Here is a 20502-nt window from a genome sequence, read left to right on the forward strand (position 1 = left end):
TGGAAGGTAACATTTACATCTTCCCCTCTGCTGTGTGTAGGATCTTCTCTGTCTTTGGTGTTCTGCAGTTTTACTCAATATATTTCAAGTTTCTTTTTATTTTTCAAGCGTATTTTGTTCAACATCTTATAGCTATGAATTCATGTCATTGATCACTTCTGGACAGTTCTCAGCCATTATCTCTTCAAATGTTCTCAACTGTCTCATGGTATGTTTAATGTGTTTAAACTCTGCAAATAAGTTCTGTATATTGCAATTGGTTTACATGATTTTTAAGGCTCTTGAAGGTTTCCCCTCCATCTCCCTTTCTTTTCCCCCCTTGCAATGTAAACCAACTCATTTGTCCCATTGGTCCTAGGGGACTGGATTTTGCTGACTGGATCTTTGTGAAGTCATCTAAAGTGTTCTATTCTCTGCATGTCCCGTCAATTGGGAGTTAATCTGTAAATTGGTAGATGTAGAGACTTGTTTAGGTTCAGCTTCTATTTGTTTATAAATGCTTTATGGGTGATGCTGTGTTCTTCAATCAGGAGAAACATAATGTCTGATTGCCTCTTTTTTGGTGAAGTGAGCAGCCATCGGCAGTCATTACCTAGATTCATTAGTTCACTGGAGGCTGATAAAAAGGTGATATTCCAAATCTATCAGTCCTTCTTCAATTACTGTGGAAAACTTCTTAAAAAGAGACTTTCCCTCATCAATTATTTGGTTACCAGAGATTCAGTTTACATAGGAAAGAGAGGGTGAATGCTTTATTAAGCTAATTAATAAAATTTACTTTTTATTTTTTCACTGAGACAGGATCTAGCTCTGTCACCCAGATGTAGTACAGTGACACCATCATGGCTCCCTGCAGCCTTGACCTCTTAGGCTCAAACGATCCTCCTGCCTCAGCCTCCCAAAATGCTAAGATTACAGGTGTTAGCCACCATGCCTGGCCCTAATTAATAAGTTTCAAAAGTCACAGAGGCACTGTCCTGGCAGAATCTTTAACATGAAGCAGCACTGTCAGTGGGCCACACCACAAATGAGAACCACTGGAATAAATAAGGAGCCCTAGACACAAACATTGCTTACTCCAGCATCAGGCCTTAGCCCTTAGGCGGGGGCAAGACCAAGGCTGTGGTGTTCCTGTTTACAAGCATGAAGCAGATCCTTATTTTCTCCATGAATGAGGAGCTTGGCTTCAGCAGGTCTTACATCTCTGACATAGCTGGAAGCCAAGGGTACATCAATTTCCAAAAAAGCTTAGGAATATCCTCCCAGCCTCGTGAGCAAATAAAGCACTGTTTTTGTAATATTGGTTAGAATATAGAGGCAGCTCCTGTAAAATAAAACAAAACAAAACAAAAAGAAAAAACACCCCACACTGGATGCTCACGTTCTATAATCCCAGCACTTTGGGAAGCCAAGGCAGAAGGATCACTTAAGCCCAGGAGTTCAAGGCTGCAGTGAGCCACGATCATGCCACTGCACTCCAGCCTGGGTGACAGATCAAGAACTTGTTAAAAATAAATAAATATATAAAACAAGAAAATAGATACTGGCAACAATTAGCAGTCTCTGCTACACTTGCAGAGCTGTCACTAAGGATTGGTTATACCCTCTCATTTCCTAAAGCATTTTCTGTGCAAGGCCTTCAGGAGTGATGTTTATAGGACAAGGGGTCCCCCTCTCCAACCTGGGCATAACTCCAGGGCCCATGGATGAGTTCTTCCCAGACAAGAATTTCTTATTCTAGAAAGCCCCACATCAAACATGAAACTGCACCTACAGCCTGTGGTAAATATCATTTTTACTGTGACGTTTTGCAATTGTTTTTTTATAATTTTGCTTTTTAAATGATTTGGCTAGGAGTAATTCATTTAATTTACACTGGACTCAGGTTTCTTGGCAATTATCTTGTGTATATAGAATTTCTTATGAAGTCAGAAACTCTAACTTACAAATTGTTTTCAGGTATAACAGAATTTTTATGCAACTTTATGAAACTTACAGAATACAGAATTAACAATTATAGATTTAACATGATATATAGACATTTATATATTTATGTATGATTTACCATTTTTCATTTTATACTGTTTCAAGACTTTTCTTTTTTTAGACAGGGCCTCACTCTTTCAGTCGGGCTGGAGTGCAGTGGCACGATCATGGCTCACTTCAGCCTCAACCCTTAGGCTCTAAGTGATCCTCCCACCTTAGCCTCCTGAATAGCTGGGACTACAGGTGTGAGCCACCATACCTGGCTAATTTTTTTTAAGAGACAGGATCTTGCTATGTTGCCCAGGCTGGTCTCAAACTCCTAAGCTCAAGCGATCCTCCCACCTTGGCCAACGAAAGTGCTAGGGTTACAGATGTGAGCCACAGTGCCTGGCCAGGACTTATTTTTACAGGCCTTTGAAAAGCTCCTAGACCCTGGATACTATGCCTCCACTGCCTAGTGGATGAAATAATCCATAGGCCAGGTGAAGAGGAAGAGGGGGTCAAATGCTGCCCTGCCTATGAGGGCAAGACTTGCTCCAGGGAGCTGGCCCAACTAGCAGCTTGACATGGAACCTGAGGAGTGGGGAGTAGAAGGGCCATGTCCCTGGAACCTAGAGAAGGACTGGTACTAATACAATTAGTAAGGCAAGTCAGTGTGGTGGTACGAGCCTGTATCTCAGCTAGTCGCGAGGCTGAGGTGGAAAGATCACAGAGTAGGCAGGAAAACGCTTCAGGTACTTGGGCCAGTCTGGAAAGGGGTGGGAGGTCAGAGAAAATTTTTCAGGTCTCATCTGAAGCATTAAAACTGACAATTATCCTTCCTTGAAACACAGACTTCCTTGGCTTCTCTGATACCACATCCCTCTGGTTTTCTTCCCACGTCCTGGCTGCTGAGACAGAGAATATGAGAGGAAGAATCTGTTAAGGGGGTGACTAGTGTGCCAGGCAACACTGAGACATCCAAGGGGAGGTGTTCACAGACCACAGGATAGATGAGTCTGGAGCTCAGAAAAGTGGATTCATGACTTTTATCTCCAGATGTCAGAGTGTTGAGTTGCAAGTACCAGAAACCATTTCTGGCTGATGTAAGCAGAAAAATGAATGTATTATAAGGTTTTTTTAGGTAGTTCACAGAATTGTCAAGAAGTCTAGAGAATTATATTCAGAGCTATGCAGCCAGGAACAATTCCTGAAATCATGTGCCAAATTGGTATGCTGAAGAAACTAGCAATGCCATCGGGCTGCAGGTGCTTCACCTTGTACCATTGTTACTGCCGCCATGGAAACCCCATCTGCCTGCAGCCAACACTGTCACCAGAGAGGAGGCTTTTTTTTCTGTAAATCGCTACCACTAGGCCTATACCCTGACTTCAACGGATGCTGGGAAATCAAGATTCTAGTATGTTTAGCTTCTGTAGGGAGGAGTGAGCCGTGTCTCCCAAGACTCCTGAGGTGGGAAATTCACCAAAAATAGGAAAGGGGTTCAGAATTCATGCAGCCTAAATCAATGACAAATCTTCATTACAATGTCCTTGACCCCAAAAAAATGGCTAGAAACCAGTAGCGTGGAGAAAGCAGAGAGGACAGCTAAGGATAGGTAACTGGGGAGCATCACTATATAAAGGACGTTCTTGAAGTGTAGAGCCCTTGGAAGTGTTAGGCTTTCATAAGATTCCTTTTCCCTAACTCCACCTCCACCTGTTGCCTGTGTTTTGAGAAACAGGCTATGTTCATGGAGTGAGAAACAGTGACATGGTGGCACGTGCCCGTAGTCTCAGCTACTCAGGAGGCTGAGGTGGGAGGAGCCTTGAGCTCAGGAGTTTCGGACCAGCCTGGGCAAAGAAAATTATCTCTAAAGAAAATGAAAAATAATAAAAATAAGAAGAATAAGAAGCAGAGAGCTGAGTCCTTCCCTAAAGAGAAAGGCTTCCCGGGCTATTCTTCCCCACCTTGAGTTCTTATGATGTAGTGAACTAGCAGCAAGAAGGCCATGCAATAGGTTCAATCATCTTCACTGAAAAACACTCCAGGACACAATTCTTGGTAAAGAAAAGTGCTATTTTTTATTTGTTCTTGAATGTATAGGTCCTTAAAATCAGTGACACTTCCCTTTAAAATATCCTCCCTCATGCCCCAACTGCTTTGGATCTAATTAGCCACTCCTAATAGGGGCCTAGGAGGAACTCACCCTCCATATCTGAGAAAGGGGTGCAGCTTGAGGAATGGGCGTATGGCTCAAGAAGCAGCACCAGCTGGTAAGAACGCTCCTCAAAGCAGCTCTGTTTAGCTTGTGAGTCCCCTTTTCCTGCCCTGCTCTGGACTCCCCCAGCTGTGTCCCGCCCCTGGAATTCCCATTCCTTATGTGGCCTGAGCTCTACAGTTAAAATCATAATGAATAATATCCTTACCACTGGAAAGCTGAGACATCACTGTTCTCAGCCATTCTCCCACTGCAACTTTATAGATGAGGAAACTGTACCCAAGGTCACACAGTTCATGATAAAAGACACAAATTTAGGTGCTCAGACTCTCAAATCAGATGTCTTTCTAGTATATACCTCCTTACCTCCCAGAAAGACACCAATAGCTGCCCTCTGGCTCCAGAACCAACTGGAGCAAGCAGGCGGTGGTGAACAGCACAGGTGGGAAAGGCCCTGATACAGGAATTATGCTGACTCCAGCTGAGCCGTAGCAAAGCGGGAGCCACCGCACTCCCCAGTCTCCCTCCATCCCAATGTCATCAGCAGCAGGCACCCACCCTGCCAGCTTCTCCTCCTGGTTAGCAGCACTGACATGCCTGGAAACATGTCTTACCACAATCCCAGGCTCCTTCCCAACTGCAGCAGGCTGTAACTGGTGCAGGATCATGGTGAGGAGCTGCCCACCAGCCTAGTAATCCAGTTTAGCCAGACTGAGACTTGGATGCTATTAAGACCCAATCCACACCCTTGGGCTGCCTTAGATGGGGTCTCTTAGCAAACAAGGCTAAAATCTGTCTCAGTGTTGTCTAGGAGAGACAGAGGGAAGGACTCACAGATGCTGTCCTCCCAGCAGGAGCTCATAAACATGCTTGGCATGAGGAGGAGTTCAGGAAAAGGAAGGGACTCAGGAAATAGACAGGGAAGCAGAGCAGCTGTGATTCTTCCTGTCTACCCAACTTCTTAAAAGGAGAGACCCCAGACAGCCACAGATATGTACCCCTGTCTAGGTTTCAAGGATGGCTCAGCCTGTGTGGCTGAGAGGTAAGAGGAGAATCCAGAGACTTGCGGTATCATAAAGCTAAGGGAGGAGGCTGTTTCACTGAGGGTTGGTGGATGGTGTGAAATGCTGTGGAGAGGTCAAGACAGCTGAGCACTGAAAGGTATTTATTCTATTTGGCAATTGGGCAGTCACTGGTGACTTTTATGAAAAAGAATACAGGGCTGAAGAACAGCTGAGGAAGAATTAATTTGATCGAGCTTGTTATAATTATGCCTCAGAGAAAGATTCTTGTTTAAAGTAACTTGACTAACAAGGAAAAAGTGTAAGGGGTAACAGACTCTAAGAAATGCTGTTTTAATCTTGGTGAGAACCAGTTTGCAGACTATGTGGAAATAACAACAGAGACAGAGGCTGGAGACTCCAGGAAGCGGGAGCAGTGGGCTGAGCAAGGGAGCGGTCTTGGAGGACATACAAGAGGATTCAAGACATAAGAATTAAATAGGAGCAGGAGGGGAGGAAAAGGGAGAGTTATAAACGCAGATGAATGAGAGGGGAGAGAGGAACAGTGGGCAAGGACGCTCTTGCTTTAGGGGCTCTCTTCTGCGAAGTAGGCAGTGAGCTCAGTTATGTGTGGAGGGCAAAGACGGAGGCATGGATGGGAAAAAAAGGATCACAACAAGTTAAAGAATTTCCAGTCAACACTGAGAGCCCAACTGAGGCTGCCAACTGGAATTTGTCATGCTCAGAAGCCCAGGAGGTGGGAGCAGAAAATATGATGATGCCAAAAATGGAGAATGGCTGATAGTTTCAACAAAAATTGCCTGGCACGTTGGCTCATACCTGTAATCGCAGCACTTTGGGAGGCTGAGGAAGGCAGATTGCTTGAGCCCAGGAGCGTTGATACCAGCTTGAGCAACATGGTGAAACTCCGTCTCTACCTAAAGTAGAAAAATTAGCCAGGCATGGTGGCATGTACCTGTAGTCCCAGCTACTCAGGAGGCTAAAATGGGAGGATCACCTGAGCCCAGGATGCAGAGGTTACAGTGAGCCAAGATCATGCCACTGCACTCCCACCTGGGTGACAGAGTGAGACTGTCTTAAAAAAAAAAAAAAAAAAAAAAAAGTAGGCCAGGCGTGGTGGCTCACGTCTGTAATCCCAGCACTTTGGGAGGCCAATGTGGGCAAATCACGAGGTCAAGAGATCGAGACCATCCTGGCCAACTTGGTGAAACCCCATTTCTACTAACAATACAAAAAACATTAGCCGGGTGTGGAGGCACACGCCTGTGGTCCCAGCTACTCGGGAGGCTGAGGCAGAAGAATAGCTTGAACCCAGGAGGCGGAGGTTGCAGTGAGCCGAGCTTGCATCACTGCATTTCAGCCTGGAGACAGAGCAAGACTCCATCTCAAAACAAAACAAAACAAAACAAAACAAAGTTGAAGGGGATGAGAAAGTTCAGGATGTTGATAAAAACATCAGTGTGTGATAGGCTCTGGGTTCAGGCTGGGGAGAGGAAGGAGTCCAGGAGAAAGCTGAAAGGCAAGGAGAGGAGAGAGAGGGCCGAGGTCATGGAAATGGACTAAAGAGCAGGGCAATTTTGGCAGTACTGACAGAGGGAGAAGAGGAAGCCCAGGAGGTGGCAACCCAGGAGCAAAGGCTCTCAGTTCAGGAGGTCAGAAAGGAAGACTCTAAGTGACCCCATGGAGTGAGACAGGGAGCAGAACAGAGCCCAGGAACAAACAAGAAGGCGCCACGGTCTTAGGAGCCAGGCAAGGAGCTGTTGCTAGAAATGGGTAGAGGCAGAGAGCCAGAGTCTGCCAGGGTGGATGGCAGGACCTGCCGTGGAACAGAGCCTATGGAGTGTCTGGTGGCTGCCACTCAGGTAGGGGCACTAGAGGCAGGCAAGGTGTATAGTTAGCAATTGCTGGACGTCAGGCAGGGCTGACCTACCCATGTTCTGTGGAAGAGTGCTCTGCAGTTCATCCTGAACCAGTTTTTTTTTTTTTTTTTCCGAGACGGAGTCTCATTCTCTCGCCCAGGCTGGAGTGCAGTGCTGCAATCTCGGCTCACTATTACCTCCGCCTTCCAGGTTCAAGCAATTCTCCTGCCTCAGCCTCCTGAGTAGCTTGGATTACAGGTGCGTACCATCACACCTGGCTGATATTTGTATTTTTAGTAGAGACAGGGTTTCACTATATTGGCCAGGCTGATCTCAAACTGCTGTCTTCAGGTGATCCACCCACCTCGGCCTCCCAAAGTGCTGGGATTGCAGGTGTGAGCCACCATGCCCAGCCAAAAAATAAAATAAAATTTAAAAATCCTGAACCAATTTTCAGCTAAAATCTCCTTTCCATCAACTGAAGTTACTTTACTGTCTTATTTCTCAGCACACCCAAGAAGCCAATTTCTCCTCTAAGACTGCATGCTGTCCCATAAGAATCTGGAACTCACCGTATTTCCATTGCATGATATTGTCAATAACCAAAGGACTTGGCTGACTTCAAAACTGGGCTATTGTGGGAATAAGTCAAAAGCAGCATCAGCCCAAATGTTAGCGAAGAGCCAAGGTAGTCACCTGGCTGCAGGTAGTCACTTGGCCAGAAGGATTTTTTTTTTTAATTTCTAAGTCATGTTCTGGTTTTTGCATGCAAAACCAAACAAAACCATGACTCAAAACAATGGTGGCTAGGTCCAAAGGAAAAGCCAGGGCGAGGGCAGTGCCAAGGGATAGCTAGCGTGGGGATGGTGTCATAGGCTTTGGCCTCAGCCCCACCTACCCAACCCTGATCAGGTGTCTAAAGGGAGCCTCTCTGCATGCAGGCTCTCCATGATGAGAAGGAAGCGTGTATCTCTCCAGCACATTACTAAGACCCCCTAGCCCAGCAAGCTGATCCTTGAGCCCAGCAGGCCACACCCAAGCTGGGAGCCTCACTGATATAAGGAAAGCCAGGCTTTTAACAGGCATTTCTGCTCTAAATTTGTGGTCTCCAGTTGGTCCTGAGGAAGGATCAGGTCTGAGGCTATCACAGCACTCACCAGCTGCCCAACGCCAAGTACACTAAAGCTCATAGGGATGGTGGGAATGTGGGCCGCACAAAGGAAAGATGACCTAGAGCAGGAATTAGTGACACGAGAACAGAGGGAACGTTGTCAAGCCAACCAAACAGAGAACAAGATTCAAACATTGAAAGGGAAATGGCCAGACCCCAAACCAGAAAGGCATGTGAGTCTCAAAGGGCAGAAACCTAAGTCCAAAGATTGCTGGACTGGTAAAGCATTGAAGACTTAGTTTCTGAACCAGAAAACGGGATCATGGGAGCCTATCTGCTTCAGCGAACATGGCACGTGCTGCTGAAAGAATGGCAAGCCAATGGGCATGGTTTGCTTTGAAGTGAAGATGATCTCTCAGCTTGGGTAGAGAAGGAAATGGGCAATACCATCAACTCACAAAGAGAGAAGAAATGTTTCCTGATTTAAAAAAAAAATGCTTATTAGCAAAGCCCTACAAATCAAAACATCCTTAAACTGTGTCTCTTAACAAAACCAAAGCCATGACCTAAGACTCCCCTGAAATTAGCCATTTGATGGCAGGACCAAGGATAGTTGTCTCAGTCCTGGCCACTGAAATGTCAGGTTCAGAGCTGGCCCTGGCACTGAAATGTTAGGTTCAGAGCTGCCCCAACAGTATCAGCAATGAGTTCCTTCTCAACCAAGCCCTTGCTTGGGAGGTAACCTGACCTCCAGTATCCTCACAAACACCTGGCGAGGACCATGCAGATCCATTCAGGATACAACCTTGAGCTCCTGTTCCCATGGCTTCCAGAATGCTTCCCTCTGCATTCTAGGAGAACTAAGGCTCTGAAGTTGCTTCAGAGTCACCAAAGGACACTGGCTTTTTGCCTCTTGATTTTTCCCCTGTCCACTTTAGACAAACTTCCCCCAGAAATGTCTAGATCTGACTCCTGTTGGTCCCTGAGGCCTTCTCTAACCTCCAACAAAAAGGGCTGCCAGCAAAGCTTTTCCAGGATGGTAGACAGCCTGGGGGCAGGCTAGTCAGAAGATTCACTTCTGATCTTTGGCTCATGAACTTGGAGAGGTTGAGAACTAGAATCTCTAAGCAGGAGGAGAGGCCCAGAGGAGTCAGCTGGTTGTGGGTTATGCTCTCCACCCATGGAACTCTGTACCTGAAGCAGACAGCAGCTGCTTCACGGTATTCACAAGCAGAACTTAAGATCCAGACCTCTGAGTGAGGATGATGAAGGGTGTGCCCACTGACAAGCACCAACAGTCACTTCTAGGAAGGCAGGTTCTCACACTAAAGAAGTGCGATTAGCCCAGAGTAAGGAGCACAGAGGGTGGGCTCAGAAGTGGACATCTTTCTAAGTGTGCAAGTGAAATCTGAACCAGATGTAAGTGGTCTCTGCACAGCCACCCAGCTCAATCAAGAATGTCACACCAGCCACAGCATTTTCACAGCAGCCACCAAAGTCAGCATCAGGAAAGTGAATATGTAAAACAAATACCCTGAAAACCGTTAGAACCCAAACAGGCACCAGTTGAGACCTAAGGCCTCTAGAAGCCTCCACTAGTCTGCACACGGCAGGTGCCTCTGTCCAGACAGGACAAGCAAAGGCAAACAGTGACAGTCTTTGGCTGTGCTGGGCCAGGGACCACAGTCCTGCCATATGTCTAAACCTCTCTCCCTTCTTTCACTCACATCTGAGCCCAGGAGGAGTTCAGATATATACATGGCTCCTGAACCCTGGACACTAAAAGGTGAGACAGGTCTGCTTTCCCAGGCAGAAAAAAATTCACCAAGGAAGGTAGGTCCTCCCAAGCCTGACTAGGTGTGGTCTTGTCAAGCGGACCCTATACATTACTCTGATTACTCTGATAATAACGAATGCCTTCCTCTTTCCTGTTTATTACTGAAATCTTCTCTGTAGTGGATGCACTGCGGCTCCCAAATAAATGCTGTAGATGCAAATGGCAAAGAAGAGCACTATACAGTTCAATGAGACTCATCTACCACCCACATTCTGAAGAGGATAAGCTGCAAGATGGGAAGGAATGGTCGACAGGCTGGGACAACAGCTGCCAGAGTACACAGTCTCTTGGCTCTCACACCTGGGGGATGCTGTTGGCCAGACGAAATGACATTTTCTTTGCTCTTTCATTCTCCTGAAAGAAAAATACATATTAAAATAGCCAAATGTAGGCTATGTCAAGATTGCAGTGCTGCAGAGTCAAAGTATTTTATTTTACCACAGGAATGCAGCAATAAAACTTACTGAAGCCACTAAACATTGCATGCTAAGTATGGTGAGCAACTGAGGATGGCTGGTCAATCCCTGGCACATGGGAGGCAGGCAAAAACATTTCCGTGGAATTAAACAGCCCTGAGTGGACGTTTCTGGTCTACACAGGTGGGACCAGCCCAAAGATCAGAGGAGCTCTCTCTGCTGCAAGCAATACCTCTCCTTCTTTACCTACACCAAGGGGCTAAGAAAGATCTCTTCCTTTCTCCCTCAAATCCAAGTAGAAACCAGGCACTGAGACCAGGTAATTCCCTTCTTAGGGGCATCACAATCACAGTGTAGTGTAACCAGCACCAAATTGGCTATTAGGACAACTGGTTTCTCAGCCCTGGTCTGCTGCTAAATGCTGGGTTACCCTGGGCAGGCAGGTACCTTTCTGAATTTCAAGTCTCATGAGCCCTGTACTGCCCTGCCTTCCTTACAGGCTAAGGGGCTGGAAAAAAAGGTTCACTGTCACCACTGTCTTTTGCACCCCCTGAACAGCCTCACCTTAGGCTGCTGCTTGGGTGCCCTTCTGCTTGCTTGGTCACCCGCCCACCTGCTGCCACTATGGCAGTAACCCTTTACCATATGTCGTCGCCGCCTCTTGGGTTGGATGCCTTCCTGCACGTAGGGAGGCCATGGGAAGCCCTGGGGAGTGGAGCGTTCACTCTCACTAGACACCTCTTCGGAGTCTGAGTCCTCCTGCCTTGGCTGGGCAAACCGTTTCTCTGGGTAGATCTCCTTCAACCAGCCCTCAAAGAACACTTCCAGGCAGCGGCCAGCCTCTGCAACCTCTGAGTCAGGCTGATGGAGACGGAGAGCAATGATAGTCTAGCCCATTTCTACTAATCCATCTTTTCCAGGTCCCTCAAGAGCTACACAGAGCACAAAGCCTGGCAGGGTCTCCTGAGGTGTCTGGAACTGGGCATTTTTTTTCCCCTAGGACTCACGATAACTAGTTTGGTAGTAGCTCTTAAGGCAGAAGTGACCCCAACAGGCAGCCACAGATGGCCGGTCACTAGTATGTCCCCTTTTTCTTGAGTCCATGCTGAGGCCTGAGTGTGGGAGAGAGCTTTTAAACACCCACCACAGCAGGCCCCTGGAATCTGCTCCCCCATCCTCATGGCAGCCCAGACCAAACCTAACCTCTTACCCCTACCCACCCATGACAGTCCTGGGGTTGGGGGAAATAGGAGAGAGGGAAAACAGACAAGACATACATAATTGAACTTAGCACAATTCCAGAACATGAGGTGCACATCCGATACCACCTCCTCTGGGGTGGTATAGTGAGCCGGGTCCTTCTTTTGCAGCTTTCTCCGGATGATTGACAGGTCCATGGGCCTCTTGATAATCTGGTAATAATGCCGGGCCTTGCGGGAGGAGACATGAGGAGAAGGAGGCAAATGGGAGTGAGAGAAGAAATGAAGGTATGGATAAGAAGGAAGAAGAAATGGACAATGAGTTGAAATATAAGTAAAAAGAATAGGAGGAGGAATGATGAGAAGCAGCAGGAAAAAAAGGATGGAGAAAGAAGAAAAAGAGAAAGGGAAAAGGAGGAATGTGTCACTTGTCAAGTCAGATCTGATACAGCAGAAGTTGTGGTTGGGCAGGCTGGAATGGTCATGGCCCCACAGCCCCCTGGACTATCCATAAACTACTATTGTCACTGCTTCCAGTGGCCATGCTCTGAGCCCAGCCTAGGAACCACCATGCTCCTGCCCCATGGTCTAGACCCTCTGAGCAGAAGAAACAGTAGCAGGCAGAAACAGCGCGGCCTTCCTTACCAGGGGGCTGACAGGTTCATGGAAGGGCAGGCTGAGGTTATTGCAGCACAAGGACAATACCAGCTTCTCACACTTCTGCAAAATCAGAATTGGCAACAGAGTCACTTTGTTCTGGCCTCACCTCAGTATGAACTAAAGATGCTGACCCTGATAACTCCCTGGCTCTGTCTCACAGGGTACCAACTGCCATACTAAGGCAGAGCTCAGGCTCCCAAGCCAGAGGAAAACTGCTGCGAGAAGGAAAATCATCCAAACACCCCCGGGCCAAGTTGTCAGTCCCAGCACAAAGAAAGGTATCCAGAAAAGCCCCTCATCCCCTCTGAAGGCCTCAGACCCTGTAGGCAGAAAGGGGCTGCCAAGGGCAGGGAACCTTGTTTCCAAAAACCCCTCCCTACCTTCTGGTCGTATGTGCTTAGGCCAGGAGATGCCCGCATTCCAGGCTGGTTATAGCGGGCGTTCTCACAGTCGTACTCCATCTCGGGCTGGGTCAGGCTGCGGCACAAGGTACACACCCACTCTCCCCTGCAGGGGCAGGTGAGGCCATCTTAGGCCTTCACACATTGCCCAGAGCACCGTTCCCTCTCCCTCTGCCCTAGGACAGGCACTGGGACAATGACGTGGGAAACTGAGTCCTTGGCCTTGCCATGTAAGGAATGGCTTCCTAGCCACAGGCTTAGAAGAAATTCAGTAACTCAGAATTTAGTGAATCTAGAAAAATAGGGGTTGGGGAGGCTGGGGTAAGAGTATAGGCACAAAATCCACATGCAAGAGGAAGGTGAGTAAAGAGGTGGAAGGGAAGTCAACCAAACATCAAGCATCCACCTGTCTGTGTGCAGAAGACACCCAGGCCCATCGACTCACAGACCTGCAATTCAGGCAGGCCCAGAGGAGGGAAGTAAGCCCATCCTGGGAGCTCTGTGGCCTGGCCTGGAATAATCATCCCTGGAAGGTAACCCTACTAGCCAGGTGATGATCCTGGACTGGGATGACTCACCCTGGAAAGCTGAGCAAGGCTGGCACATGGCAGGACAGATGGAACACTTTGGGGCAGCGGTCACAGCACAGTAACTCTCCCCCATTAAGGCAAACAGCACAGAAGTCCTCATTCTCTATTGGGGCTGGGGGGCCCTTCTTGGCTCCTGGAGTTCGAGGAATGAGTCTGTGTTCTTCAGATGTGCCCTCCACTTCTGGAGGCCGCTGCCCAGCCAGAGAAGTGACAGTGACCTTTCTTCCCCCCAGACCTGGGGCCTGGGTGGCCTCAGACAGTCTGTCCTGGCTGACCTTGGGGAAGAAGTAAGTCTGGGGAGCCAGAGCACAGCACCAACGAGCTCTTGGGGGAGGAGAGGGAGGGACCCACAGGCCCTGCGCACCTACTATGAGAGCCACTTATTCCAGGACCCCATACCAGCAAGCCCCATGAATGCTGGGACACCTCACTCCTAACATGCATCTCACAGGCCCTTTGAAGCAGGGAACAATGTCTGGCAAAGCTGCAGCCCCATCAGAAACTCAGGAAAGGTCTCAGAGCCAGAATTCTGGCAGTAGCAGAAAGAATACACTCTTAGGCTGGGCCAGGGTTTAAGGCCAAGGCAGAGGAAAGTGGTACCTTAATGGACATGCTGGAGGACTCAGTGCCACACTCGATGATCAGCAGGAAGCTCCCATCCTGATCATTCTTCTGTGGCTTCAGCTTGAACACAGGCATCTCTCCCGAGGAGCCAGCACAGATTTTGAGTCGCTCTAGTCGCACATAGGGAATCTTAGGCTCGCTATTGAAGGCTCTGCAGCAAGACAGATATCCCGGGGTCTTGGGATCCTCCTCTGGCCCCAACCTCTAAGTCAGAAACATCCATGATCCCTGTGATGGTTAATACTGACTGTCAACTTGATTGGATTGAAGGATACAAAGTATTGATCCTGGGTGTGTCTGTGAGGGTGTTGCCAAAGATTAACATTTGAATCAGTGAGCTGGGGAAGACAGACCCACCCTTAATTGGGTGGGCACCATCTAATCAGCTGCCAGCAAATATAAAGCAGGCAGAAAAACACGAAAAGGAGATAACTGGCCTGGCTTCCCAGTTACATCTTCCTCCTGTGCTGGACGCTTCCTGCCCTCAAACACTGGACTCAGTTCTTCAGTTTTGAGACTAGGACTAGCTTTCCTTGCTCCTCAAGCTTGCAGACAGCCTATCGTAGGAGCTTGTGATCATGTAAATTAATATAAACTCCTCTTCATATATATATATATATATATATGTATATATCTCTCTTCTACTAGTTCTGTTCCTCTAGAGAATCCTGACTAATACAATCGCCAACTGAATTGCTACTCTAGATCCTCTCAGATCTGGAGAGGACTCTATAGATCCATATTCTGCCCTGCTGCCCAGTTCTGCATGGCCAGGCCCTGTCAGCCACTGGGAAGCCCTTTGGTGTAGTCCTTCCTAGTCAAAGATGGGAGCTCCCTGACGTGCAAGAACTGCACCCAGAGTGCATGCCTCATGGTGCAGGAGCCAGGACATCCTCCCACGACTATCCCAGACATTCATTTGAAGGTCAAGGGGTGGAAGAAGACAATTGCAGACAGACTTCTTCCACTTGCAATTAAATCGTCAAGGTTGCTTCCTCCCTATGCCAAAATCTCAGGACGTGAAGTCATGGGTGGGAGGGGAGATTAACCAGGAGTCTGTTACCTGATGCTCTGGTTCTCCTTTGCATCCAGCTCTAGGGTTCCTTGTTCAAAATTCTCACACACTAAGGCAAAACACAAACAAATACCTGTGACACACATTTGTGACAACAAACCCTGTCATGCACACCTTGCACTTATATCTGTTATTCATATCTTTGGCCACACACCTGTCACAGAGTTGTTACCTACACTATGGTCTTTCATAGTGGTGACAAGTCTACCATGGATCTCCTTCTTGAAAGGAGGAAGGTCACCTTCTTTTAAAAAAGATGAACACAAATAACACTCAGAGGCTGCCTACAGGTGAGTGTTGGGTCAGGCACTGATGGGCAGTTTCTCACCTTCAACATGAGCTCGGAAATCACTTGTTCTCAGTACACTGCTGTCGCCTCCTCTAAGGAGACCTTTTGTCCAGCCTCTGCCCTCTCAGCCAAGTGCTGGGATTCCGGCACTGCTTGAGAATCCAGCTCACACTCCATGGACAAGGGGTTCCCAGGGAGTCCTCCCTGAGTATGCAGTCTATGGAGATGGGCAGGAGGCAGTGGTGGGGCAGAAGGAGGAAACTAGCATCCAGTCAGCACCAGGCATGGTTCTGCTGTACATGGGTAAGCAGAACCTAAAAGGTTTAGTTCTACTGCATAAAATGCAGACTTACATTACTGTATGTAATAAGAACCAATAATTTTTCAGTTGGTCTTTCAGTCAGTGTGAGGAAAAGGAGAAAAACTGTTTCTTTCATTTTCATTTATTACATGTATAAGAAAGAAACTGATCATTACAAATTAAACATGCATCATACATTGAACTGAAAAAGTCCCAAATGATCACTAGGGAGTCATTTCTGAATTCCCAACTGGCCCTCAGTTTCCACAGAAGAACAAACAGCCTAGCCTTTTTGGAGAAGGGGCATGAGAAGCTGAGAAGCAAATCAGAACCGATCTCCAATGGCCCAAATTCCCTTCACTACAAGGCACAACACAAATCCACATTACTGTCTACTACCAGGAAAAACCTTGCTACTCAGAGTAAGTTATCAAATTATTTCACTATAGTTACTTGTCCCAGTAGCCTATGAAGTAGGTGCAATTAGCCCCATTTAGAGAGAAAGAAATCAGTTAAAGGTTAGGTCTCTCATCCGGGATTAGAGGGAGAGAAAACTAGTTTCCTAACTTCCACCTGTCAGATTCCAAAGTCAGACATGCTCTTTTCCCTATAACATGTTGCCAAGGCTAGTCCTCCTGGGCTGAGTTCTGTTTCCCCCTATGAATAATGCAGACCCCCAGGACTTTTTTGCATGGAGAGTGTTACAAACAGAGTAAGTCTTGGCCATGCCTGGATCAGCCATGGCCACGGTGAAGGAAGCAGAACAGGCGTCACTAAGACAGTTTCAGAGGAGAGAAGTAAATTCGGCCTCAGAGAGATGCACTGCTTCCCCAGCTTAGAGCTTGTCTGCTGGCTTCTATCTCACCTGGAAGTGCTGAGTCCATCTGCTCAAGTCTGTGGCCAACATGAAGGGCAGGCTGCTTGAGTCTCACCTTTTACGTTCTGGCACTGCTGCAGAGCTGTAGATGTGCTGACCACTGGTGCCAGTGGAGGTTTCTTCACAGAGAGGTTAATTGGCTCCTCCAGTTCTGATGGGATGGCCAAGTCCTTGCGAGCATCCAGACCAGGGGTTATGGGACCTTGTCCCAGTGAGTCAGTGAAGCGAGTGGAATCCTCACTTTCCATCTTTCAAAAGCGAAATGTCAACAAGAATCAAAGAACTCAGACATGGTTGCCATTGGTGGTCAAAAGACTGTTAAGCTAAGGTTAGAACAAGGGTCTTAGTGGCCAACCTTTTGCCCATTGTTGAGCAAAGGAAGTCTGAATGGCATCTCCCCGGGACTTACCTTACACAGAGCATTCCCCAGGGAGGGATCAGCGCCATCTCCAGGGCACAGGCTCCCTGAAGTTCGGCCAGAACTGGAGCTGGACCCGGTTTCTGGCTGCATGTCAGACACTGAAGGGATGCTCTGCAGAGGACAAGTTGCCAGACTTGGCACAGCCTGGGTGTGACCAGACACTAGGCTGGGCCCAGCCTGAGAGTGATCACTTGCCAGGTTTGCCACAGCCTGGGGGGAGTCACTCAGCAAGTTGGGCATGGACTGGAATGTGCTACGCACGAGGCTGGGCACAGTCTGTAGATGACTGGTTGTCAGGCTGGGCATGGCCTGGTTTTGAACACTTGTCAGGCTGGACACTGTTTTGGGGGGACCACTCAGCAGGCTTGGTACCGCTTGGGAATTGCCAGCCGTCAGGCTGCTCACACTCTGGATCTGTGGCTCTAGGGTCCTCTCCAACCTGGTAGATGACAATTCCATTTCCAGAGTGTTGGAAAACCCCATGATGCTCACCGAGGTGGAGTGCTGCGGGAACAGAGACAAGGGTAGAGTCAGGCTGCTAGCTGGGAATGGAGGGAGGGAGAGGGGAGACCCAACCCACAGGAGCTCCCATGCTCCAATTCCACTCTGGCTTCAGAGTCTGGTAGCTGCCAGGAACTTAGGCAATGCATGAAACCCTGTTCCTCTTCCCAACACTAAGGAGGCTGCTAAGCTATGACACAGAGAGACAGGCACAGGCAGAGGACCGTGTGTGTGTGTGTGTGTGTGTGTGTGTGTGTGTGTGCAAGAGAAAGAGAATTTACTGCTTGACCGGAGGCATGTATACACACACACACACACACACACACAGAGAGAAAGAGAAAGAGAGAGAGAGAGAGAGAGAGAGAGAGAGAGTCAGAGTCAGCCATATCCCTCACCCCAGTCCTGTACCTAAGCAAAGGGTCAGGCTGTGGGACTGTCCTCTAATTTCAAACTCCTCTCTGACTATACCACCAGTGGCTTCTCTTCTCTTTGAGGGGTGCTATAGAATAGTTTCTGCTATACAAAAGTAGCAGGGAGCTGAGAAGGCTCAAACTCTTATTTGCCTCAAACCTGCCTTGAGAGAATGCCATCAGAAAGTTTCAATCAGTCCTGGGGAACCTGGATCAACTCCAGGGCCTTCTTATGAGCTTGTTCAAATCAACTCCAAGCACTACCAGCATTTGACGCAGGCTTTAACCAAGATATATGAAGGTCTTTTCTGGCCCTAGTATACCTGCCAAAGATATTCCAAACCAAAGGCAGAGAACTTCAAAGCAACTAAATCTTAATATCACCTAGTCTGTACAATCACTGGATAAGGCAGTAATGTTCCAACTCCAAAATTATTTTCTTACATCTAACTACTTGGTGACCTAAGGAGGAGATGTAAGAGGCTGATAAAAGAAGTTGAACACATAGATTTATGTACTGAATCCACTCCGCTTTTCAGATTGAAGACGCAGATTTAGGAAAAGGGAGGGAGACTGGCTCTAAATGTATAAAGAATGTATAAATGTATCAGGAATGCAGAAGTTTCATATTCCTGCCCTTTAAAAAAAAGACTAAATATACAACAATTTGACATCTTTTGAAAAACAAAGGGATAACAGGATTAGACATATCTAAGTTTCCAAAATCAGTGTCTTGCACCTGTCATTTCTTTCCCCATTCAAATTTTCACAGGAAAATAAATACTTCAAATACCTTCTCAAGTTTCAATATAAAGTCAGTAAAGCTATTTTGCCATGAGGACTGTCCTCATCTCAGTGAAAGTCACTCCAAGTCATCCAGTTCTGCAAGTCAAATCCTCTGAGGGAGGCATCACTGAAGCATCCCTCCTGCCACACCCAAACTAATACCAAGCCCCATCAATTCTACCCCTTTCAAATCTCTCAGATATACCTACTAATTCTTCCCTTTATTGATGGTGCCCTAGCCTAACCTACTTTCACATCTCCCTGGACAACAGTAGTAGCCTCCTCAATGGAGAAATATTTTCAAAACACGGACCGATCACATCATTTCTTTTCATAAAACCCCACAGTGCACTCCATTCTTCTTAGAATAACTGCAAAAATCTTTAACAAGACTCCTGAGGCCCTGATAACCTGTCCTCTGTCCTTCTGTCCTCCTTTGTAGCCATAGCTCATTCAATAACCCTCTCCTCATTCTCTGAACTCCAGCCATTTTTTTCAGTTCCTGCAACATACCAAGTTATCCTTCCATCCACTACCCTCACCCTCTTCAGATGGACTGCTTTCTCTGCATAGAGGATTCCCCTATTCCTGGCCGGTTCCACTTATCCTTCAGAACCCAGCTCAACAGACATTTTTTGCCAGAAAGAATTCTTTCATTCTCTAGTCCAGACCACGTTCCTGCTTTCATCCTCTCTTATGCCTTATACATGTACTTTCAGCCTCATGCCACAATTCATGTTATCATTTGATTAATGTCTGTTTCCCCTACTAAATTGTAAACTCCATTAGAGTATGGATTTTTATCTATTTTGCTTACCCACTGTATTCCTAGACCCAAGAGCAGTATCTGGATGAATAAATGAATTAATGAGCTATTTGAAATTTCGAAACAACACTAATACAGGACTGTTTATTCTACAAATCTGTAGCTAAATGAACAGCAGCTTACTTAGGTCTACTGACAACTTTGGCTATGAGTCTCTCTAAAATAATGATTTTTTTATACAGGTAAAGTTTATTGAGAATTTATTATATGCAAGGCAATGTGCTAAAGGTTTTACATATATTACTTAATCCTCACAATAACCATTAAAGGGTTGTTAGAAAGTTAAAAGAAAAAGTCCATGTGAACATTTAGAACAATATCTGGCATACTATAGATGCTCAATAAACCCCAATTGTTTCTACTGCTGCTGCTATTTTTATTGTATTATTGTTGCTGCATACCTACTTTTATGCTTGATGAGGCTCAGAAGGACATCTTAAGTTTTTTCTTGTTATTGTAAAACATAATTTTGTAGATTTCCATTTTTCTTTATTGTGTGTATACTCTATATAGAAATACAATTAATTTTTGAATATTGACTATGTATAGTCCTTGCTAAAGTCATTCTAAGATTTTTTGTTTGTTTGTTTGTTTGTTTGAGATAGAGTCTCACTCTGTCGCCCAGGCTGGAATGCAGTGGCACGATCTCTGCTCACTATAACCTTCACCTCCTGGGTTCAGACAATTCTTCTGCCTCAGCCTCCTGAGTAGCTGGGACTACAGGTGCACGCCACCACATCCGGCTAATTTTTTTTGTACTTTTAGTAGAGACAGGGTTTCACCATATTGGCCAGGCTGGTCTCAAACTCCTGACCTGGTGATCCATCCACCTCAGCCTCCCAAAGTGCTGGGATTACAGGTGTGAGCCACCGCACCCAACCCATTCTGGGATTTTCTTTTGGATTTTCTGTGCACGCAAATCATGTCCATCTATGTATAGTAAGTTTTTGTTTTGTTTTTCCAGACAGGGTCTTGCTCTGTCACCCTGGCTGCAGTGCAGCAGCACAACCACAGCTCACTGCAGCCTTGACCTCCCAAGCTCAAGCAAGCAATCCTCCCACCTCAGCCTTTGAAGTAGCTGGGACTACAGGTGTGTCTTCCCACACTTGGC

At 46.9% G+C, this 20502-nt stretch overlaps 1 protein-coding gene across 4 annotated transcripts in view; it reads right to left on the reverse strand.

The window, feature by feature from the left end:
• Positions 1–5472: 5472 nt before the first annotated feature.
• The window catches only part of TRIM66 (tripartite motif containing 66), a 72230-nt gene continuing 57200 nt past the window's right edge, over positions 5473–20502 (reverse strand). For 3 of the 4 annotated variants that reach the window (XM_074401063.1, XM_010341420.3, XM_074401064.1), the window contains 10 exons: positions 16857–17372; positions 16503–16695; positions 14969–15029; positions 13882–14056; positions 13270–13556; positions 12671–12797; positions 12276–12350; positions 11709–11861; positions 11074–11292; positions 5473–10369 (listed from right to left, as the gene is read on the reverse strand). In XM_074401063.1, the coding sequence (XP_074257164.1) occupies positions 10310–10369; positions 11074–11292; positions 11709–11861; positions 12276–12350; positions 12671–12797; positions 13270–13556; positions 13882–14056; positions 14969–15029; positions 16503–16695; positions 16857–17372 (1866 nt within the window). In that variant the 3' untranslated portion in view covers positions 5473–10309. The remainder of the gene's footprint in view (positions 10370–11073; positions 11293–11708; positions 11862–12275; positions 12351–12670; positions 12798–13269; positions 13557–13881; positions 14057–14968; positions 15030–16502; positions 16696–16856; positions 17373–20502) is intronic. The other variant, XM_010341481.3, reaches the window with a different exon arrangement.

This window comes from Saimiri boliviensis, chromosome 6 (assembly GCF_048565385.1).
Source record: "Saimiri boliviensis isolate mSaiBol1 chromosome 6, mSaiBol1.pri, whole genome shotgun sequence".
NCBI lineage: Eukaryota > Metazoa > Chordata > Mammalia > Primates > Cebidae > Saimiri > Saimiri boliviensis.